Consider the following 17037-nt stretch of genomic DNA (forward strand, 5'->3'; position numbering starts at 1 on the left):
TCCATCCTCAGTCTCAATGCTGGAATCACAGCTGTGAAAGACACTCTTCCTGGTGAGGGCCCCTCCCTGCCTTGCTGTCGGGGGCATGGAAGCTCTGCCCACATAATGTGAGCCATTCAGTTACCTGTCCTAGTGGAGAAAGATTCACAGAACTACCTTCTTGGGTTCATGCAGATATTTCTGTGTTTCTTTAGGATTCATTGGTGTTTCTGGTTTTTTCCTCTGATACCCAGCAGAAACATCCAATTTGGGATTGATGTAATAGCAGAATTTAATTCCTAGGGCAACATTTCATATTTTTATACTGCTTCAATGTCTAGGGTCTTTTTTTATTATTATTATTGAAGTATAGTTGATTTACAAATATTGTGTTAGTTTCAGGTGAACAGCAAAGTGATTCACTTATACATATATATATATTCCTTTTCCGATTCTTTTCCTTTATAGATTATTACAAAATATTGAGTATACTTCCCTCTGCTATATGGTAGGTCCTTGTTGTTTATTTATATATAGTAGCGTGTATATGTTAATCCCAAACTCCTAATTTACCCCCCCCTTCCCGTTTGGTAACCATAAATTTGTTTTCTATGTCTGTGGGTCTATTTCTGTTTTGTAAATAAGTTCATTTGTATCTTTTTTTATAGCTTTCGCATATAAGCAATATCATATGATATTTGTTTTTCTCTGTCTGACTTAATGATAATCTCTAGGTCCATCCATGTTGCTGCAAATGGCATTATTTCATTCTTTTTTATGGCTGAGTAATATTCCATTGTATACATATATATGTGGTATATGTATATATACCACATCTTCTTTAGGGTCTTTATAAATGGGAAAACACTGTGGAAAAGCAAGACAGGAAGGTGCTGCTTCAGGAAAAATGGTAGATTGAAAGAGGTCATTTTGTCATGATTGAAAATATGTGTGTGTGGCAAGAAGATTAGAACGAAATCATTACGGTTGTTGGGTTGAGATGGTAGGATTGTTGGTGATTGCTTTTTACTTTTTTTCTAGGTTTGATAAATAGGCTCACGTTGTAAAATTTATTCTAAGAACAGTTGTTTCGTATTTTAAACTAACTATCCACTTGTGGGAAAAAAAACTGGCCAAATAGCTTTAATATTTTAGGATATCTTTTTCCAGACTTTGCTCCTATTGTTAAGGTCAACTTGGTCATATCCATGGTGTCCTGTAGGAAGTGGGCAAGGAAGATTAACTTTGCTCAGAAGCTGTAGGTGCCAAGATTTTAGTTCTTTTAGAAATTAATGCTAAGAGAGATCGAAGAACCTTTCCCAGGTCGATTAGCTGGTAAGTGGTGGAGTTCCATTCAAGCCCCAGTCCCATTGCCACCAAAGTCCACACTCTTTCAACTAGAGTATATAATGATGCTGCCGCAGGGCCCAGTCCTCCAGGCTTTTCTGCAGGGCATTTTTATTTTTATTTTTTAATTAATTTTTATTGGAGTATAGTTGATTTACAATGTTGTGTTAGTTTCTGCTGTACAGCAAGGTGAATCAGTTATACATATACAAACATATAGCCACTCTTTTTTAGATTCTATTCCCATGTAAGTCATTAGAGTACTGAGTAGAGTTCCCTGTCCTATACAGTAGGTTCTTTTTTTTTTTTTTTTAACATCTTTATTGGAGTATAATTGCTTTACAATGGTGTGTTAGTTTCTGCTTTATAACAAAGTGAATCAGTTATACATATACATATGTTCCCATATGTCTTCCCTACAGTAGGTTCTTATTAGTTACCTATTTTATATATAGTAGTGTGAATATGTCAATCCCAATCTCCCAGTTTAGTCCCCCTTCCCCCTTGGTAACCATAAGTTTGTTTTCTATATCTGTGACTCTATTTCTGTTTTGTAAATAGGTTCATTTGTACCATTTTTTTAGATTCCACATATAAGCGATATAGTATTTTAAGTGTGTTAACTTACCGCTGGCTTAGTTGTCCATTGAGAAAAATCATATTGCAATATTTTTCTCTCTTCTTGAAAAACTAGGATTCTAAATTCCACGTATACATACTTGGCTTCTACTCTAGTTAGAAAGACAAATACTGAGAGTGTTGTATAGAATGCATGTGTGTGCATCTGTGTTTTTGACATTAAGATGAAAGAGGCATGGGAAGTACTTAGCTGAGTGGTTGTACTCCCCCAGAATTTGAAGTGATTCTCATGATCACACCTAAAGTTCTTAGATATATGAGATTGAGGCTAAAGCTAAATGTTTTACTGTTCAGTATAGTAGCTCTAAGTGACAGTTTCTGTTGAAGAAGGAGTGATACTGTTGCGAAGCAGAAATTTTACAGTTTCACAAAAATACCCATCGGCCCAGTAGGGCCTTAATTTATTTTTCTAATAAATTAATAACACTTAAAGATTTTTGCAGCTAATATTGTACAATTAACACTATAAGCTTTGTTGAGATACTGACATACAATATATCTGCACATATGTAATTGTACAACTTGTTAAAATTTAACATATGCCTACACCTATGAAACATCCCTTCAGTAAAGATAATGAGTGTATTCATTACCCCCCCCCCAAAGATTTTTTTGGAGTGCTATATTTTCTAAGAAAAAAAAAAAACCCAGCCATTTAATTTCATTATCTAATTTGATGAAAAAGGCCTGGATGGGGACTCAGGTGATGTGAGTCTGGACTCCGATCTTGCCCTAAATAGCTCCATGAAATTCAGCCAGTCCCTTAATTTTTCCAGGTCTTAGTTTTCTTATCTAAAAAATGAGGGGGTTGAACTAGATGGTCCCTAAGGCCCTGTATGGCTCTAAAGCTTAATAAAGCTAAGAGGACAGGCATACTTAGGGTATTGGTTTGTGTCCAAATGGTTTTATGTAAAAATATAGGCTTCCCCAGTAATCTGGGGTCAGCTGTGCTGCTGCTTCCCGGCCCCTCTCTGATTGATTGATCATGAACTCATTTCATTTCTTTTAATTCTCTTTCACCCTGATTCAAGGTCATTCATGTCATTACTTTCATGTTGTTCTTTCTAAGCTTAGGGAACTGTTCTACTTAAGAATTTAGGGGTAGGGCTTAAATAATGCTGGGAATTTGGCAGGCCTCAAGGGGCTGTGAGGGGCAACAGGACTGATAGCTCCTTGGATACTCTCGAGGCAGCTTGGGCATCTTAGCGGGGAGGGGGCAGAGACGAGCTGTACTGGATTTATTTCAGGGATGGGGGAAGGGAAGCAGATTGGAGTTTAATTAAAATTCTAATCCCAACTTTGCCCATCTTCTTATCAGCCACCAACATTTCTGTTTGTGGTTCTGGTGATTTTGCTGTGATAACATATGTAGTTACCTCAAAAACTCTTGCAAATTGGCCTCAAATTTCAATATGCTCACCAGATGCTTTCATCAGACTTGGCATGGTTCCATCTTTGGCCTGTGCTTTCAGAGATACCTCCTCCACCACTGCCATCTTTCTGATGGGAGGGGGGGCATTGGAGAGCTGGTGGTGAAAATTGAGCTGATTGCAAATGACAAAACAGTTTCATCGCAGCAGAGAGATCTTTCCAAACTATTTCTGTTTTCCCGTAGCTAAGTGGGATTTCTGAGGAGGGGCTGCTCTGATTTCATCTTGGCCCACCATGAGGTTCTTCCTGCTTTGTGCCTACATGCTGCTTCTGATGATTTCCCAGCTGAGAGCAGTCAGCTTTCCTGAAGACGATGAACCCCTTAATACTGTTGACTACCACTGTAAGTAATCTAAGGAACATTCTCCTTTTCTAAGAAGGAAGCTTTTTTGGTTTTGATTTTCTAAGCATATTCATCTTTAGAAAGAGAGAGAGAGTTTTATGTCTTTATAATGTTTTACATACTAATTTATCCATAATCATTTCCTAGCGTCTGGAGAAAATGGGACAGTTTAGTTAGGTGCTTTTCTAAAGCAGCCCATATATAGGTTATATGTTTTCAGTTAAAAGAAAAAGACCATTTGCTGACATTCACTGTCCTTTATTCATTCATATTCAAGACCTTAAGAGGGGAATTTAGTTAAAACCCTTTTACAACTAGTATATACAGCTAATCAATGCTGTATATCAATTCTTCAGCTCCGTAATCCTGACTGATGGTTTAGCCCATTTTTACTTGCAGATTCAAGGCAATATCCGGTTTTTAGAGGACGCCCTTCAGGCAATGAATCACAGCATAGGCTGGACTTTCAGCTGATGTTGAAAATTCGAGACACACTTTATATTGCTGGCAGGTAATTTTCCTCTCGTTGGTTTATTAGATTAAAATTCTTTTCTCTTGTGGTGCTTGCATTAATGTGTCTAGTTCATGAAAAACTAATATGTATTGTGATCAAAAATTGCAAGTAGCCAAAAATATTCACCCGGAAGAGTCAGTGTTGTGTACCAGGAACAAAATATAGCAAAAACCTTTCGCAGTCTTATTACTGCCATCAAGAAATCATGCACCATTCTTTATTCCTAAAGCAGCAGGAGAAAAAAATCATTCTTTATTCTTTTTTTAACTTGGAATTATTCAAGCAAATATTAGAAGTATGTCTGTGCTAATACCAAGTAGCAGTTTGACCCATGCCTGAAGAGCTTTCTTTGCTCCCTAACCACAGTGATATATAAAAGCGACTCGCTAATGAAAAAGCACTCTTTGTTGACTTTGTTGGAGACAGAGAAAATCCAAATGATCTCCAAAACACCATAAAAGCAGATCTGTAAAAATAAAATAAGAATCAGCTTAACGTTTTTATGTATTCACATGATATGACTTACTGCCTTGTTTCCAACAGGGATCAAGTTTATACGGTAAACTTAAATGAAATCCCCAAAACAGAAGTAATACCAAACAAGGTGAGCAAGTGGAGTTGGCAAATTTATTTGCACTCTCTCAGAACTTGGTTAATGTCCCTCTCCCCTCGATATTTAAAATATTGAACTTTGGTTTGCTTGATTGATACAGAAACTGACATGGCGGTCAAGACAACAGGATCGAGAAAACTGTGCTATGAAAGGCAAGCATAAAGTAAGTGAAACAAACAAGTGCCTACTAGACTGAGTCTCTGTGGGGGCTTGAGCCCACAGTGTAAGCATATGGAATGTCTAATGTTAATGTAATTGTTACTTTCTTTAGGATGAATGCCACAACTTTATTAAAGTGTTTGTTCCGAGAAACGACGAGATGGTTTTTGTTTGTGGCACCAATGCTTTTAATCCCATGTGTAGATACTATAGGGTAAGTATATTTTATACAATGTGCTTTTTTTAAATCAACTTTTCTTCCTTTACGGGAATGTCGTTAGCATCAAATCCTTTCTCCTATAGACCCAGTAATTTGTTTTATCTCTAATGCTATGGAGGAATAAAGACAGAATTCTTCCCGTAGAATTTCAGTGCAAATAAAGCAGTATTGCCTTCAAACATGTACATTGAACAGATGTGACACTAGCTATTTATTTTTCTTTTGTAGTTGAATACCTTAGAGTATGATGGGGAAGAAATTAGTGGCTTGGCAAGGTGCCCATTTGATGCCAGACAAACCAATGTTGCCCTTTTTGCCGGTAAGATTCTTTAGTGTAATGAATATAAATGATTAATGACATTGAAGGGGCAAAAGGAATTTAAAGGAAGAAAAAAGCTCATAACTAGGATAGCTACCTCGACACAGGTGTTTCAAAGACTAAAAGCTGGGCTTCCCTGGTGGCGCAGTGGTTGGGAGTCCGCCTGCCGATGCAGGGGACACGGGTTCGTGCCCCGGTCCACATGCCGTGGAGCGGCTGGGCCCGTGAGCCATGGCCGCTGAACCTGCACGTCCGGAGCCTGTGCTCCGCAATGGGAGAGGCCACAACAGTGAGAGGCCCGCGTACCGCAAAAAAAAAGACTAAAAGCTATGAACAAGTTTTCAAAAAAGAGGAATTAAAAGTGAGCATAAGTATTCTGACACTTGGCTCTGTTGTTAACTAGGCCAGTGACCCTGAGTAAGTCACTTAACTTTCTGGTGCTTCAATCCCTCATCCGTAAACTTAGATAATACTGTGGGTCAACCTGTCACAGGTTGATTCTGAGCATCGGGTTTAGATTTATTTGTATATGTAGCAATGATGTAGGTGAAATCACTCCAGAGGATATAATACACTATATAAGATAACACACTTAGGATAATTATGGCTGTTTTATCTAATTTATAACTTTGGTTTCAGATGGGAAGCTGTATTCTGCCACAGTGGCTGACTTCCTGGCCAGTGATGCCGTTATTTACCGAAGCATGGGCGATGGATCTGCCCTTCGTACTATAAAATATGATTCCAAGTGGATCAAAGGTATCTTTGAAGAACGGCTTTGGGAGATCACCAAGGGAAGTACCATGGCCGAGTGGGAACAGGAGACCTGGGCATCAGGAAATTCAGTGCATGACTTTATATTGTTTAGTTAGAGCCAAGTACAAGCTGCCTTGGTTGTGAACGGAGCATTAATGGGGGATGAGGAGACCAGTAGCCACGTCAGGAAAGTAGATTTTTATCCTAAGTGACCTCAGAAAAAAGATCTCAATTCTGTGTGCCATTTGCCTAACTCTAAATGCATGTAATAATCCTTGCCCGCTTCCATCTACCTACCCTGGAAAGTGAACCCTGGGAATCAGTAGTTCGTATCTGCAGAGTTATTTTGATCTTTGGAGTCTAGAAATCAAGATGTTTTATTTTCAGCGTAAGAAGTTTCCTTCCCTAGTTAACTCCAAGTTAATGAATAAATCTGTTGAAACAAAGACCTTTGTTGTAGTTCATTTCCCTGTAGGCTTTTTCTAGTCCATTAGCTAACATTAAAGACTCCGGGTTCCCTGAAGCTTCAGCACACCCATACTGGGATCCACAGACTCGCTGGCATATCAGAGTTCTCCTTGGCTTGAATGTAGCAATGTGACATCTGTCAGTCATGCCTGGCAGTCAGGGTCTGATACTAATTGAATTATCCTTTAGGAACCAGTTGGTTTTCAATTTCTCTTTCAGAGCCACACTTTCTTCATGCCATAGAATATGGAAACTATGTCTATTTCTTCTTCCGAGAAATTGCTGTCGAACATAATAATTTAGGCAAGGCAAGTATATGATTGTGCACTCATACTGCATGGAATTGAGCCCGCTTTGGTAAAGTCTTTGCATATTTTCCAGCACTCAAAGCATTTAGGGCCAAGTGCAGAGAGGTGAGTTGCTTATCCTGAGAATAATTGCTGTGGAATGCCTGCACAATGGCCAGAGTGGGAACAGCAGCCTTGGGCCTTGAGATTTCTTTTTTTTCTTTTTCTGTTACTACAGAGAATGTTCTGCAGGCTCCCTTGAGCTACAGATGCTTCTTTAACTCTTTAGAATCTATCGATAGCTATTCTTTCTCAGCGTCAGAAGGCAGGATGGAAAGTAAGGGCCCCTGTTCACTGTTGAATACTTCAGTACAAGCCCATATGATTCTAAAATATTGCGGCCCCTTCTATGCCAGGTTTAAGAATGGTGCATTTTGTTAACAATATGAGAACAGAGCATGGGAATGGTTTCCATTCAGCCGGGCCGTTCGATAGCTCACTTCTTATGGAGCTTGTTTGGCAGAGCAGGCAAATGGCCCTTTTTTCTCACAGATAAATCTAGTTGACATTCTTACTATACAGATCCCTAGGGAGAAGGCTGCCGGAGTCTTTTGAACCACATGTGTCTTTAGCATGTTTCATCCCTCCCTCATCTGGCAGCTTTTTCTTCCCGTTCTTCCAACGTGCTCATAACCCCGTTGCTTTGCTTTTGTCCCGTGGGCAGGCTGTATATTCCCGTGTGGCCCGCATATGTAAAAACGACATGGGTGGCTCCCAGCGGGTCCTGGAGAAACACTGGACTTCATTTCTGAAGGCTCGTCTTAACTGTTCTGTCCCCGGAGATTCCTTTTTCTACTTTGATGTTCTGCAGTCTGTCACAGACATAATACAAATCAATGGCGTCCCCACTGTGGTCGGGGTGTTTACCACACAGCTCAACAGGTGAGAACAGATCCCCGGCGCTTCAAAAGGCCGAGAACAGGCCCATTGTCTCCTGACACCCTTCCTCTTTTTCAGCATTCCTGGTTCTGCTGTCTGTGCATTTAGCATGGATGACATTGAAAAAGTATTCAGAGGACGGTTTAAAGAACAGAAAACTCCAGATTCTGTTTGGACAGCAGTCCCTGAAGACAAAGTACCGAAGCCAAGGTAAGAAAAAAAAAAAAACGGAGAGGATTTTTGTCTTTGACAAAACCCTCCGGTCGTGGGAAGCATCCGTCCTCAGAGAGCAGCTGGGCCAACCTCCCACTCCAGGAAGGGTCCCTGTGCAGCGCTACAGACAGAAAGTCAGTGAATATGACTCTGAGAGCATGAATATGGAGAGCCCCCAGAGTTCAGGGAAATAGCATCGCTCCTCTGGTTTGGTTCACTCTCCTTTCTCTCGACCTCGTCTTCCACGATGGACACTTAATCCCTAGATACAAATTGTGAGGGGGGACCAAACACACTATGTTCCTTTCAGGCCCGGCTGTTGTGCAAAGCACGGGCTTGCCGAAGCTTATAAAACCTCCATCGATTTCCCGGATGAAACCCTGTCGTTCATTAAATCCCACCCCCTGATGGACTCTGCCGTCCCACCCATTGCCGACGAGCCCTGGTTCACAAAGACTCGGATCAGGTAAGACTGTGCAGAAACACGGGCCCTCTCCCATCCAGTGGCTTCCCTTCCTGTTGGCCGCCCCCCTGACCTGGCTCCCCTCCTCCGGCAGGTACAGACTGACGGCCATCGCCGTCGACCATTCTGCGGGACCCCACCAAAACTACACAGTCATCTTTGTTGGCTCGGAAGCTGGCATGGTACTTAAAGTTTTGGCAAAAACCAGTCCTTTCTCTTTGAATGACAGCGTGTTACTGGAAGAGATTGAAGCGTACAACCATGCAAAGTAGGTATATTATACGAGAACACTTTCTAGTACTTCCAGTGTGTGTTTCATCTAGTCATTTCCTTCCAGCCCTCTAAATTAGCAGTGGTTTGGCATATCAGTGTTTTGTTTTGTTTTTTTCCTCACTGAAATAAAACCCGGGTTTGTTGTTTTCCTGAGTCCGCTAGGGCTTGGAGGGTAGACAGTGATGAGTTTAAAAATAATTCAGCCCTTGTTTGTCACCTATGGAAAATGAGAATATTTTATCACCACCCTCTTACCTTGAAGATATATTTCAGGATGCTACGTGGAGCAGACAGCTGATTGCAAACACACACACACAGTACACCATAATTCTTCTAACCACTGATATAAAAAATTATGTGGACCATTAAAACAAACAAGAAATAGATGAGAGAAATGGAGCAAAGAAGACTAAGGAGAGATCCAGAAATATCTAGCACAGGAAGATTTAAATGCATTAAAACATTATCCTTTTTCTTCCCTATAGTCTAACATGCTGTTCACAAATGCAATTCCCTTCGATCATCAGAACGGGAAGCCAATCTTTAAAAAACCCTTTGTCCAGCTTGAAATTAAACCAGCCATGCAGAGCAGTAGAAGATGAATCACATCATTATTACTTCCTAAACTACGTGCTTGCCTGGTTTGCTACTGAGAATATTCCTTAACGCCTCCCCGGCTCTCAATAATTGCAAAAACCAAAGCTCACTTGCCTCATGTAGTTCCTGTAGCTTTTGACTTACTAAACGTCTATCTTCCAAATGTCTCCCACAATATAGGTGCAATGCGGAGAATGAGGAGGACAGAAGGGTCATCTCACTCCAGTTGGATAAAGTTCATCATGCTTTATACGTGGCGTTCTCTAGCTGTGTTATCCGCATCCCCCTCAGTCGCTGTGAGCGTTACGCATCATGTAAAAAGTAGGCTGATGTTTCTTTCCTTATCCCGGGTCTTACAGCATCATTACCTTTGATGATGAGAAAATTCAAGTTACGTTCTGTTTGGTTTTATACAGGTCTTGTATTGCATCTCGAGACCCGTACTGTGGCTGGTTAAGCCCAGGGGCCTGTGGTCAAGTGACCCCAGGGATGCTGTAAGTATACTTTGTCACATTAGCCGAGATCTTCTCCCGATGTGCTTCTATCTCTAAAGCTAGAAATTTTAGAAAACTTCCAATAGCACTACTTTTCTTTTTTGCTTTACTTTTCTTTCTTTCTTTCCTTTTTTCTGTATTTTGTTTTTTGTTTGTTTGTTTTGTATGGGAGAAGGAAAAAAAGAAAATCTGGAGCTGTGAGAGGGAAAGGAGATTGTAGACAGTGAAATACCTACGGGAAATGGATGGAGAGAAAGAACCAATTCTCTTCTGCTCTCTTAAACATTCTAGTTGCCAAATGTTTACTAGAAATACTCATTTTAGCAAGCTATGTTGAAATGTCCTGTCTGCTCATTCTTACTAATCCATCTGTGTTCTTGGTTCTGCTCTGGTTGTCACTTGTGTTCCTATGAAGGCTGTTAACTGAAGACTTCTTTGCTTTCCATAACCACAGCGCTGGAGGATTTGAACAGGACACGGAATATGGCAACACAGCCCATCTAGGGGACTGCCATGGTAAGACCGAATCTTCCTTTCCCTCCTGGTGCTTCTTTTTGACCACATTTGCACGTGAACATTATTTTACAATCAGCCTTTTATAATGACTCAGGACACATGCCACCTAGCATTTAACTTAAACGTCACAAAAGCTGAGCTGTTTGGTCATGGGGATACATTAGAGAAGAATCTTACTTTTTTTTTTTCCTTCACCATTTACAATCTTGTAGGAAATCTAGAGAAAGGTAGTCTAAGCAGTAGGTTACTCTTTTAATTTATAGTCCTTTCTTTTGACTTTTTGAGTTAATTGGAATTCGTAAATTTTTGCTTTCTTTTGGTTACTTTTTACTGATTACTTGTTCCTTTAATTCTTTTAGAAATTTTGCCTACTTCAACTACACCAGATTACAAAATATTTGGCGGTCCAACATCTGGTTAGTTTTTTTTCATTTTTTTGAATTAACAACCTTTTCTTTCCTTCAGTTCAGCATTTTCAGCCCCTTCTCCCTTCCTTTTGCACAGTTTGGCAGCCCTTCATTTTTCTGCTTTGACTCATAACCCCCCTGATGGTCCGAAAGACTTTTTCTTATTCAGCACTTCACCCTGTGTAGCATGTTAACAGCCCATCATTGACCAAGGCACATCCTTTAAGAAAAATCCAATGGATTAACATAGGCTGCATTCCAGCTGCACGCCCGTCCACCCAAGCTTCCTTCTCTCTCACCCCTGTGCATTGTGAATGTTCCCTCTGGTCATCTATATTCAATGGATGGCAGAATTTCATTATTTACCCCTTCTCTCCTCACCTGTCCTAAGACCTAGTAAACAAATACACATTTCCCCAAAATGTGTATTTATAAATTTGAGAGATCTTTTCTGAATGGTTTGTGGTGATCCTAGAAACCTTTGAATGTTGTGGTCTCAGTGGTGTGAAAAAGGTTCCCATCGAATGAAGCTGGTTTCTGATGTGTTAAGATGGTCGCTGGGCTCCCTGTGCCCCTCTTGTCTGCATCCGTTTTGGAGTCTTCATCTGTGACCGTTGCACCAGTCTGAATTGGGGTCTCCAGGGGTTTAACCCAAGATCATATGCTTACATTTTGAGGGAAAATCTGCTTGGCAGAAATCAGTAATAGACACACAAAGAGGTTAAGTTACTCCCAATCCTGTTGCTGGTTCTAAACCTTACCAGCAGTTTCATTCCTCAGAGGGGAGAAAAGGATGGAAGATCTTGTGTATCAGAACATCCTTATTCAGCTTGTGAATGCCATTTCTTTTGCATGAGTTGCTGCTAACTCTTTGGAAGAAACTCCCCGGGCATTTTGGAAGGCACGGACAAGGTTCATCCCTGCTTCAGTGCTTTACCGTGGATGGCGAGCCCTCAGTGCAGTCAGTAATCTACAGATAGACAAGATGTCTGTGGTAAAGCAGGACAGCCTCTTTGTCAGGTCTAAAATCAAGTGTTTATGCAGACCTAATCAGGTGTTTTCTGATGACGTTACACTGTAGGTTCCCCAGTGAAGGCAATACAGTTTCCAACCATCTATGAAAATGCTTTACATAAATATACACAAAAGAAGTGATGTTGTCTCACAAAAGGATGAGAAACTAGCAATTAGTCTTTGGGATTCATCGTACCTTTTCCATGAGTGTCATTAATCACCGCAGAGGCTTCGTAGAGGAGTATTTTCAGTGTCTTCAAGTTCGAAATCTGCTTAATATGTCTTTATTGTTCATTTTTAGCTTATATTTTTCCCTTGCAAGAAAAGGATTTGGTATAATCTCCTTGGATGTGTTTTTATGAAATCCTAGAACAGGCTTTCTCATAAAATTTGCTTAAACTTTACTTGAAAATACAACAGACCAGTCAGAAGCCATCCGCTGTCACTACCCATGTTAATAAAAATCTGTTTGCCACCACAGACATGGAGGTATCTTCATCTTCTGTTACCACAATGGCAAGTATCCCAGAAATTACACCTAAAGTGATTGATACCTGGAGACCTAAACTGACCAGCTCCCGGAAATTTGTAGTTCAAGATGACCCAAACACTTCTGATTTTACTGATCCTTTATCAGGTATCCCAAAGGGTAAGGCCTCACCAGGGAACTCATCTCTCACTGAGTGGAAACCTGATTCCTAATATCTCTGAGGAACGTGTGGAGGTGAAGCCGGACGGAGCTGCCTCTGTTGTTACCATCGCCGCCGCTGGCCACACTCACACCGGTTTTCTGTGGTTACGTGGAGTGTGCATTCCTTAGCCGATGAAAGAGGTGGAAAGCTGTTGAAGAAGGAGTTGGTTAAACAGCCACTCAGACAATCGAATCCGTGTCGGCTTCTGTCTGAAAAAGCTACACTCTGCTGGGTATCAGAGAATTCCGAGGGTCACCCCAGCGATATCCAAAAGCAAAACTCATTAATTGCAAATATCCTGATATCGGATGTTTTGTGGAGGAGCCTTTCCCAGACTTTTGTTTAGCTGCAATTTACAATGCAATCTGAAAAGTACGGGAGGCGCCAAGTTGTTTGAATGCCACAAGCACTGAAACCTAACAGAGTGCTCGTCCGTAACTATCATTTTCAGCCCATAATAGAAGCATTTATCAGAGAGCTGTCTGCTGAGTTACCTTGTTAGACAGATCACTCTGGGAAAAAATCTATTCTTTAGTGCTTCCCAAACTGTGGTATCAGGTTTCCAATCAGTTTTTATAGCAGTGCATTGTCATTTATGATTTACATCTATTGATTTTGGTTTTATTTGTTTTCATTGTAAACAATTTTATAATCATTCTTCCTCTTTTATTTTCTTTAGTAATTCCATTTCTCTCTACGTTTCTTTCTTTGTCTTTCACAATGCCACTGAATTCCATAGCCCTCGACATTGGTGAAAAACAACTAATGTTCAAAGGCCTTAGTACTAACCTAAAGCAACAGCATCTTCAAATCACTCTGACTTACCTTACTCTGGGATAGCTGTGCTTGTAGCATGTAACAGACTTGGATACCTCTTAAACTAACATGTCTAGATGTCTGTGGTTGCATTAAAAATCCCAATAATTATAAACTAATTCACTCTTCTATTTCTAGTCTAATTTAGATATTTCTTAAATATCTTAAGATAATTGGATAATATTACTTAACATAGTATATTTCCTTAGACTGTCTGGATTTCTTTCATAGCAGGCAATTCAAGAGTGCTTCACTCCAAGATGGAATGAAAAAAAAAAAAATCAAAGTAAACATGAGAGGCTATATTTGTAGCTAACAGTGACCAAGCAGATGCTTTTAGTTGGTGAACGAACTATATACTTTCATTCTAATTAAGATGGCATAATTGCATTAGCATAATTATTTTAGCAAAATATATATTTATACCCATCATACATTTCCCTAATCCCAGTAGCTGCCCTTTAATCCTGATTTATGAATTAAGAGAAAATCATGAGAAAAAAACATTTTATGAGTTTAAAATGGGCCACTTAGAAAATATATACCTTCTAGCTCTAATTTTTAGGTAGAAACCCTTAAAATTTTGAATGTTATGTAACAACTATTTAAGAGGGATTGGAGGGGAAAAGACAAATACAGATCAGTGGAAGATTAGCGTTGTCCTGGTATTTGTAGCGATCATAAATGTCTCTGGGGATCCTATTGGGATTAAAGGAAAAAATATGGAATTTTGGAGTCCACCTCACCCTCCAAGCTAAGCATACGGACCATGTGAAGGTAGTGTTGGTTCAGTGGAAGCCACTTGCTGGCTAATATTGTTTTAAAGAAGCTCCTCACTCAGACTCTTCTCCTGTGTGTCTGTTGCAGGTGTACGATGGGAAGTCCAGTCTGGAGAGTCCAACCAGATGGTCCACATGAATGTCCTCATCACCTGTGTCTTTGCAGCTTTTGTCTTGGGTGCATTCATTGCAGGTGTGGCAGTGTACTGCTATCGTGACATGTTTGTTCGGAGAAACAGAAAGATCCATAAAGATGCAGAATCTGCCCAGTCGTGCACGGACTCCAGTGGAAGTTTTGCCAAGCTGAATGGTCTCTTTGACAGCCCAGTCAAGGAATATCAACAGAATATAGATTCTCCCAAATTGTATAGTAACCTGCTGACCAGTCGGAAAGAGCTGCCACCCAGTGGAGATACGAAATCCATGGTCATGGACCAGCGAGGCCAACCTCCCGAGCTGGCTGCTCTCCCGACACCTGAGTCTACACCTGTGCTTCACCAGAAGACCCTGCAGGCCATGAAGAGCCACTCAGACAAGGCCCACGGCCATGGGGCTTCAAGGAAGGAAACCCCCCAGTTTTTTCCTTCTAGTCCTCCACCGCATTCCCCACTAAGTCATGGACATATCCCCAGTGCCATTGTCCTTCCTAATGCTACCCATGACTACAACACATCTTTCTCAAACTCCAACGCTCACAAAGCTGAAAAGAAACTTCAGAACATTGACCACCCTCTTACAAAGTCATCCAGTAAAAGGGATCACCGGCGTTCTGTGGATTCCAGAAACACCCTCAACGATCTCCTGAAGCATCTAAATGACCCAAATAGTAACCCCAAAGCCATCATGGGAGACATCCAAATGGCCCACCAGACCCTAATGCTGGATCCCGTGGGACCTATGTCTGAGGTCCCGCCCAAGGTCCCTAACCGCGAAGCATCACTCTACTCTCCTCCCTCGACTCTCCCCAGAAATAGCCCAACCAAGCGAGTGGACGTCCCCACCACTCCTGGCGTCCCAATGACTTCTCTGGAAAGACAAAGGGGTTATCATAAAAATTCCTCCCAGAGGCACTCTATATCTGCTATGCCTAAAAACTTAAGTTCACCAAATGGTGTTTTGTTATCTAGACAGCCTAGTATGAACCGTGGAGGCTACATGCCCACCCCCGCAGGGGCGAAGGTGGACTATATTCAGGGAACGCCGGTGAGTGTTCATCTGCAGCCTTCCCTCTCCAGACAGAGCAGCTACACCAGTAATGGCACCCTTCCCAGGACGGGACTAAAGAGGACACCGTCATTAAAACCTGATGTACCACCAAAGCCTTCATTTGTTCCCCAAACCCCATCTGTCAGACCACTGAACAAATATACTTACTAGGCCTCAAGTGTGCTCTTCCCCATGTGGCTTTATCCTGTCCATGTTGTTGAGAGGATGATGTTGTAAGGGTACATTAAGACAAGAGACTCGCTTGTATTTTAAGAGAACCAAGTGGCCAAAGAAACGCTTCCTAACTTTGGCAACATCAGAACTTGCCATACGTAGCTACTGCAGCAAGGCTTCTGTGTACTTGCCTGAAAACAAAGGAAGGTGCTGGTCATTCCATTTCTTTTGTTTGAAACTAAAGAGAAATGTGGCTCCGAGGGGCTACCTGTAACCAGTATAAAGAGCTGACACAGTGCTCAGAAGAATCTGTCTGTGAGCAAATACTTGAAAATGGGTTCAACTTAGACTGCCATTCTGTGTGGTCTTCCCATTAAATGTGAACATTTTAATATGTATGCATTCACCTTGCCTCTTGCACAAATGTCAAAAAACAATGGTAATGTCTCAAAGAAAAGAAGTTGTAGATTACCAAACAATTTGCTAAAAATTCAGTCTTTGACCCAAACTGTAGCATTTTTTTACGTGTGGCATTTTTTTTCATGCCACCAAGGAACTGTGTTGCGTGTGCATGTGTGTGTGCGTGTGTGTGTGTGTGTGTGTGTGTGTGTGTGTTCTGTCCCCACTAGGATTTGTTTAGGTGCCCATTGCATCTTTTAGTGCTATGGAGTTATTTACATCGCACATCACTGAACAAGAGACAGTAACTTCTTCCCACAGCAGTCCATTGGGTTCAGCTTTGAGAAAGAAAGAAAACCGAGGCTGATTTTGATGGTCAAAATGATTAACTTGACTGACGTGTTACCCAGTGCCAGAATGTAAGAGTTCTAAGTAATTTTGTGCTGCTATTCACTAAAACTTCTATAACAGTCTTGCCAGCTTAAGGAGATGGAGATGATAAGAGGTATCCTTGATTCATCCACCAGTATTCAGTAGTGAAATTCACCTGTCCACTGTGAATCCGGGCCGGAATCACTCTACTCAACCTTGGACACACTAACGAGGTTTTATTTTGATTGTGTTTGGTTTCTCCCATGTAGTAAAATTCCTCTTCTTTTAATTCCCCCTAACCCCAAGGTAAAACAAACACACACACACACACACACACACACACACACAAAACAGAAGACAAAAGAAGGGGATGTGAGAGGGTTGTAATTGGCTTAGCAGAAACAGTCTGTGAAAACCTAACAGTGGTGCAATCACGTTGTCTATGTTGTGTGATGTGAGAATTTTCTCCTGAGTCATGCAGGTAATGACAGTATACTGTACATATTACATGTGCGTTTACCTAAATCTGTGCATTTTGTGCCTTATTCATGAGAATGATAGAAGTACTCAAATATGTCAAGTGTTTTCAGTATAGCACATCATTTACT

General features: G+C 40.9%; 1 protein-coding gene across 10 annotated transcripts; it reads left to right on the forward strand.

Moving 5' to 3' along the window:
* Positions 1–3601: 3601 nt before the first annotated feature.
* On the forward strand, positions 3602–15655 carry SEMA6D (semaphorin 6D; the record flags this gene model as incomplete). Of its 10 annotated transcripts, none has more annotated exons than XM_082648591.1 (18): positions 3602–3739; positions 4139–4250; positions 4797–4857; positions 4967–5029; positions 5138–5239; positions 5474–5564; positions 6204–6323; positions 7008–7096; positions 7800–8017; positions 8093–8224; positions 8538–8693; positions 8785–8958; positions 9741–9881; positions 9977–10054; positions 10470–10570; positions 10930–10986; positions 12473–12640; positions 14367–15655. In XM_082648591.1, the coding sequence occupies exons 1-18, from the start codon at positions 3631–3633 to the stop codon at positions 15653–15655; spliced, it is 3261 nt and encodes a 1086-aa protein (XP_082504717.1). In that variant the 5' UTR covers positions 3602–3630. The 10 variants fall into 10 exon arrangements, with proteins under 10 accessions (XP_082504717.1, XP_082504708.1, XP_082504710.1 ...); XM_082648582.1 differs by having other exon boundaries at positions 3627–3739; positions 10509–10570; XM_082648584.1 differs by having other exon boundaries at positions 3627–3739; positions 10509–10570; positions 12473–12628.
* Between the last annotated feature and the right edge of the window lie 1382 nt (positions 15656–17037).

This window comes from Grampus griseus, assembly GCF_964374135.1.
Source record: "Grampus griseus genome assembly, chromosome: 2".
Taxonomy (NCBI): Eukaryota; Metazoa; Chordata; class Mammalia; order Artiodactyla; family Delphinidae; genus Grampus; species Grampus griseus.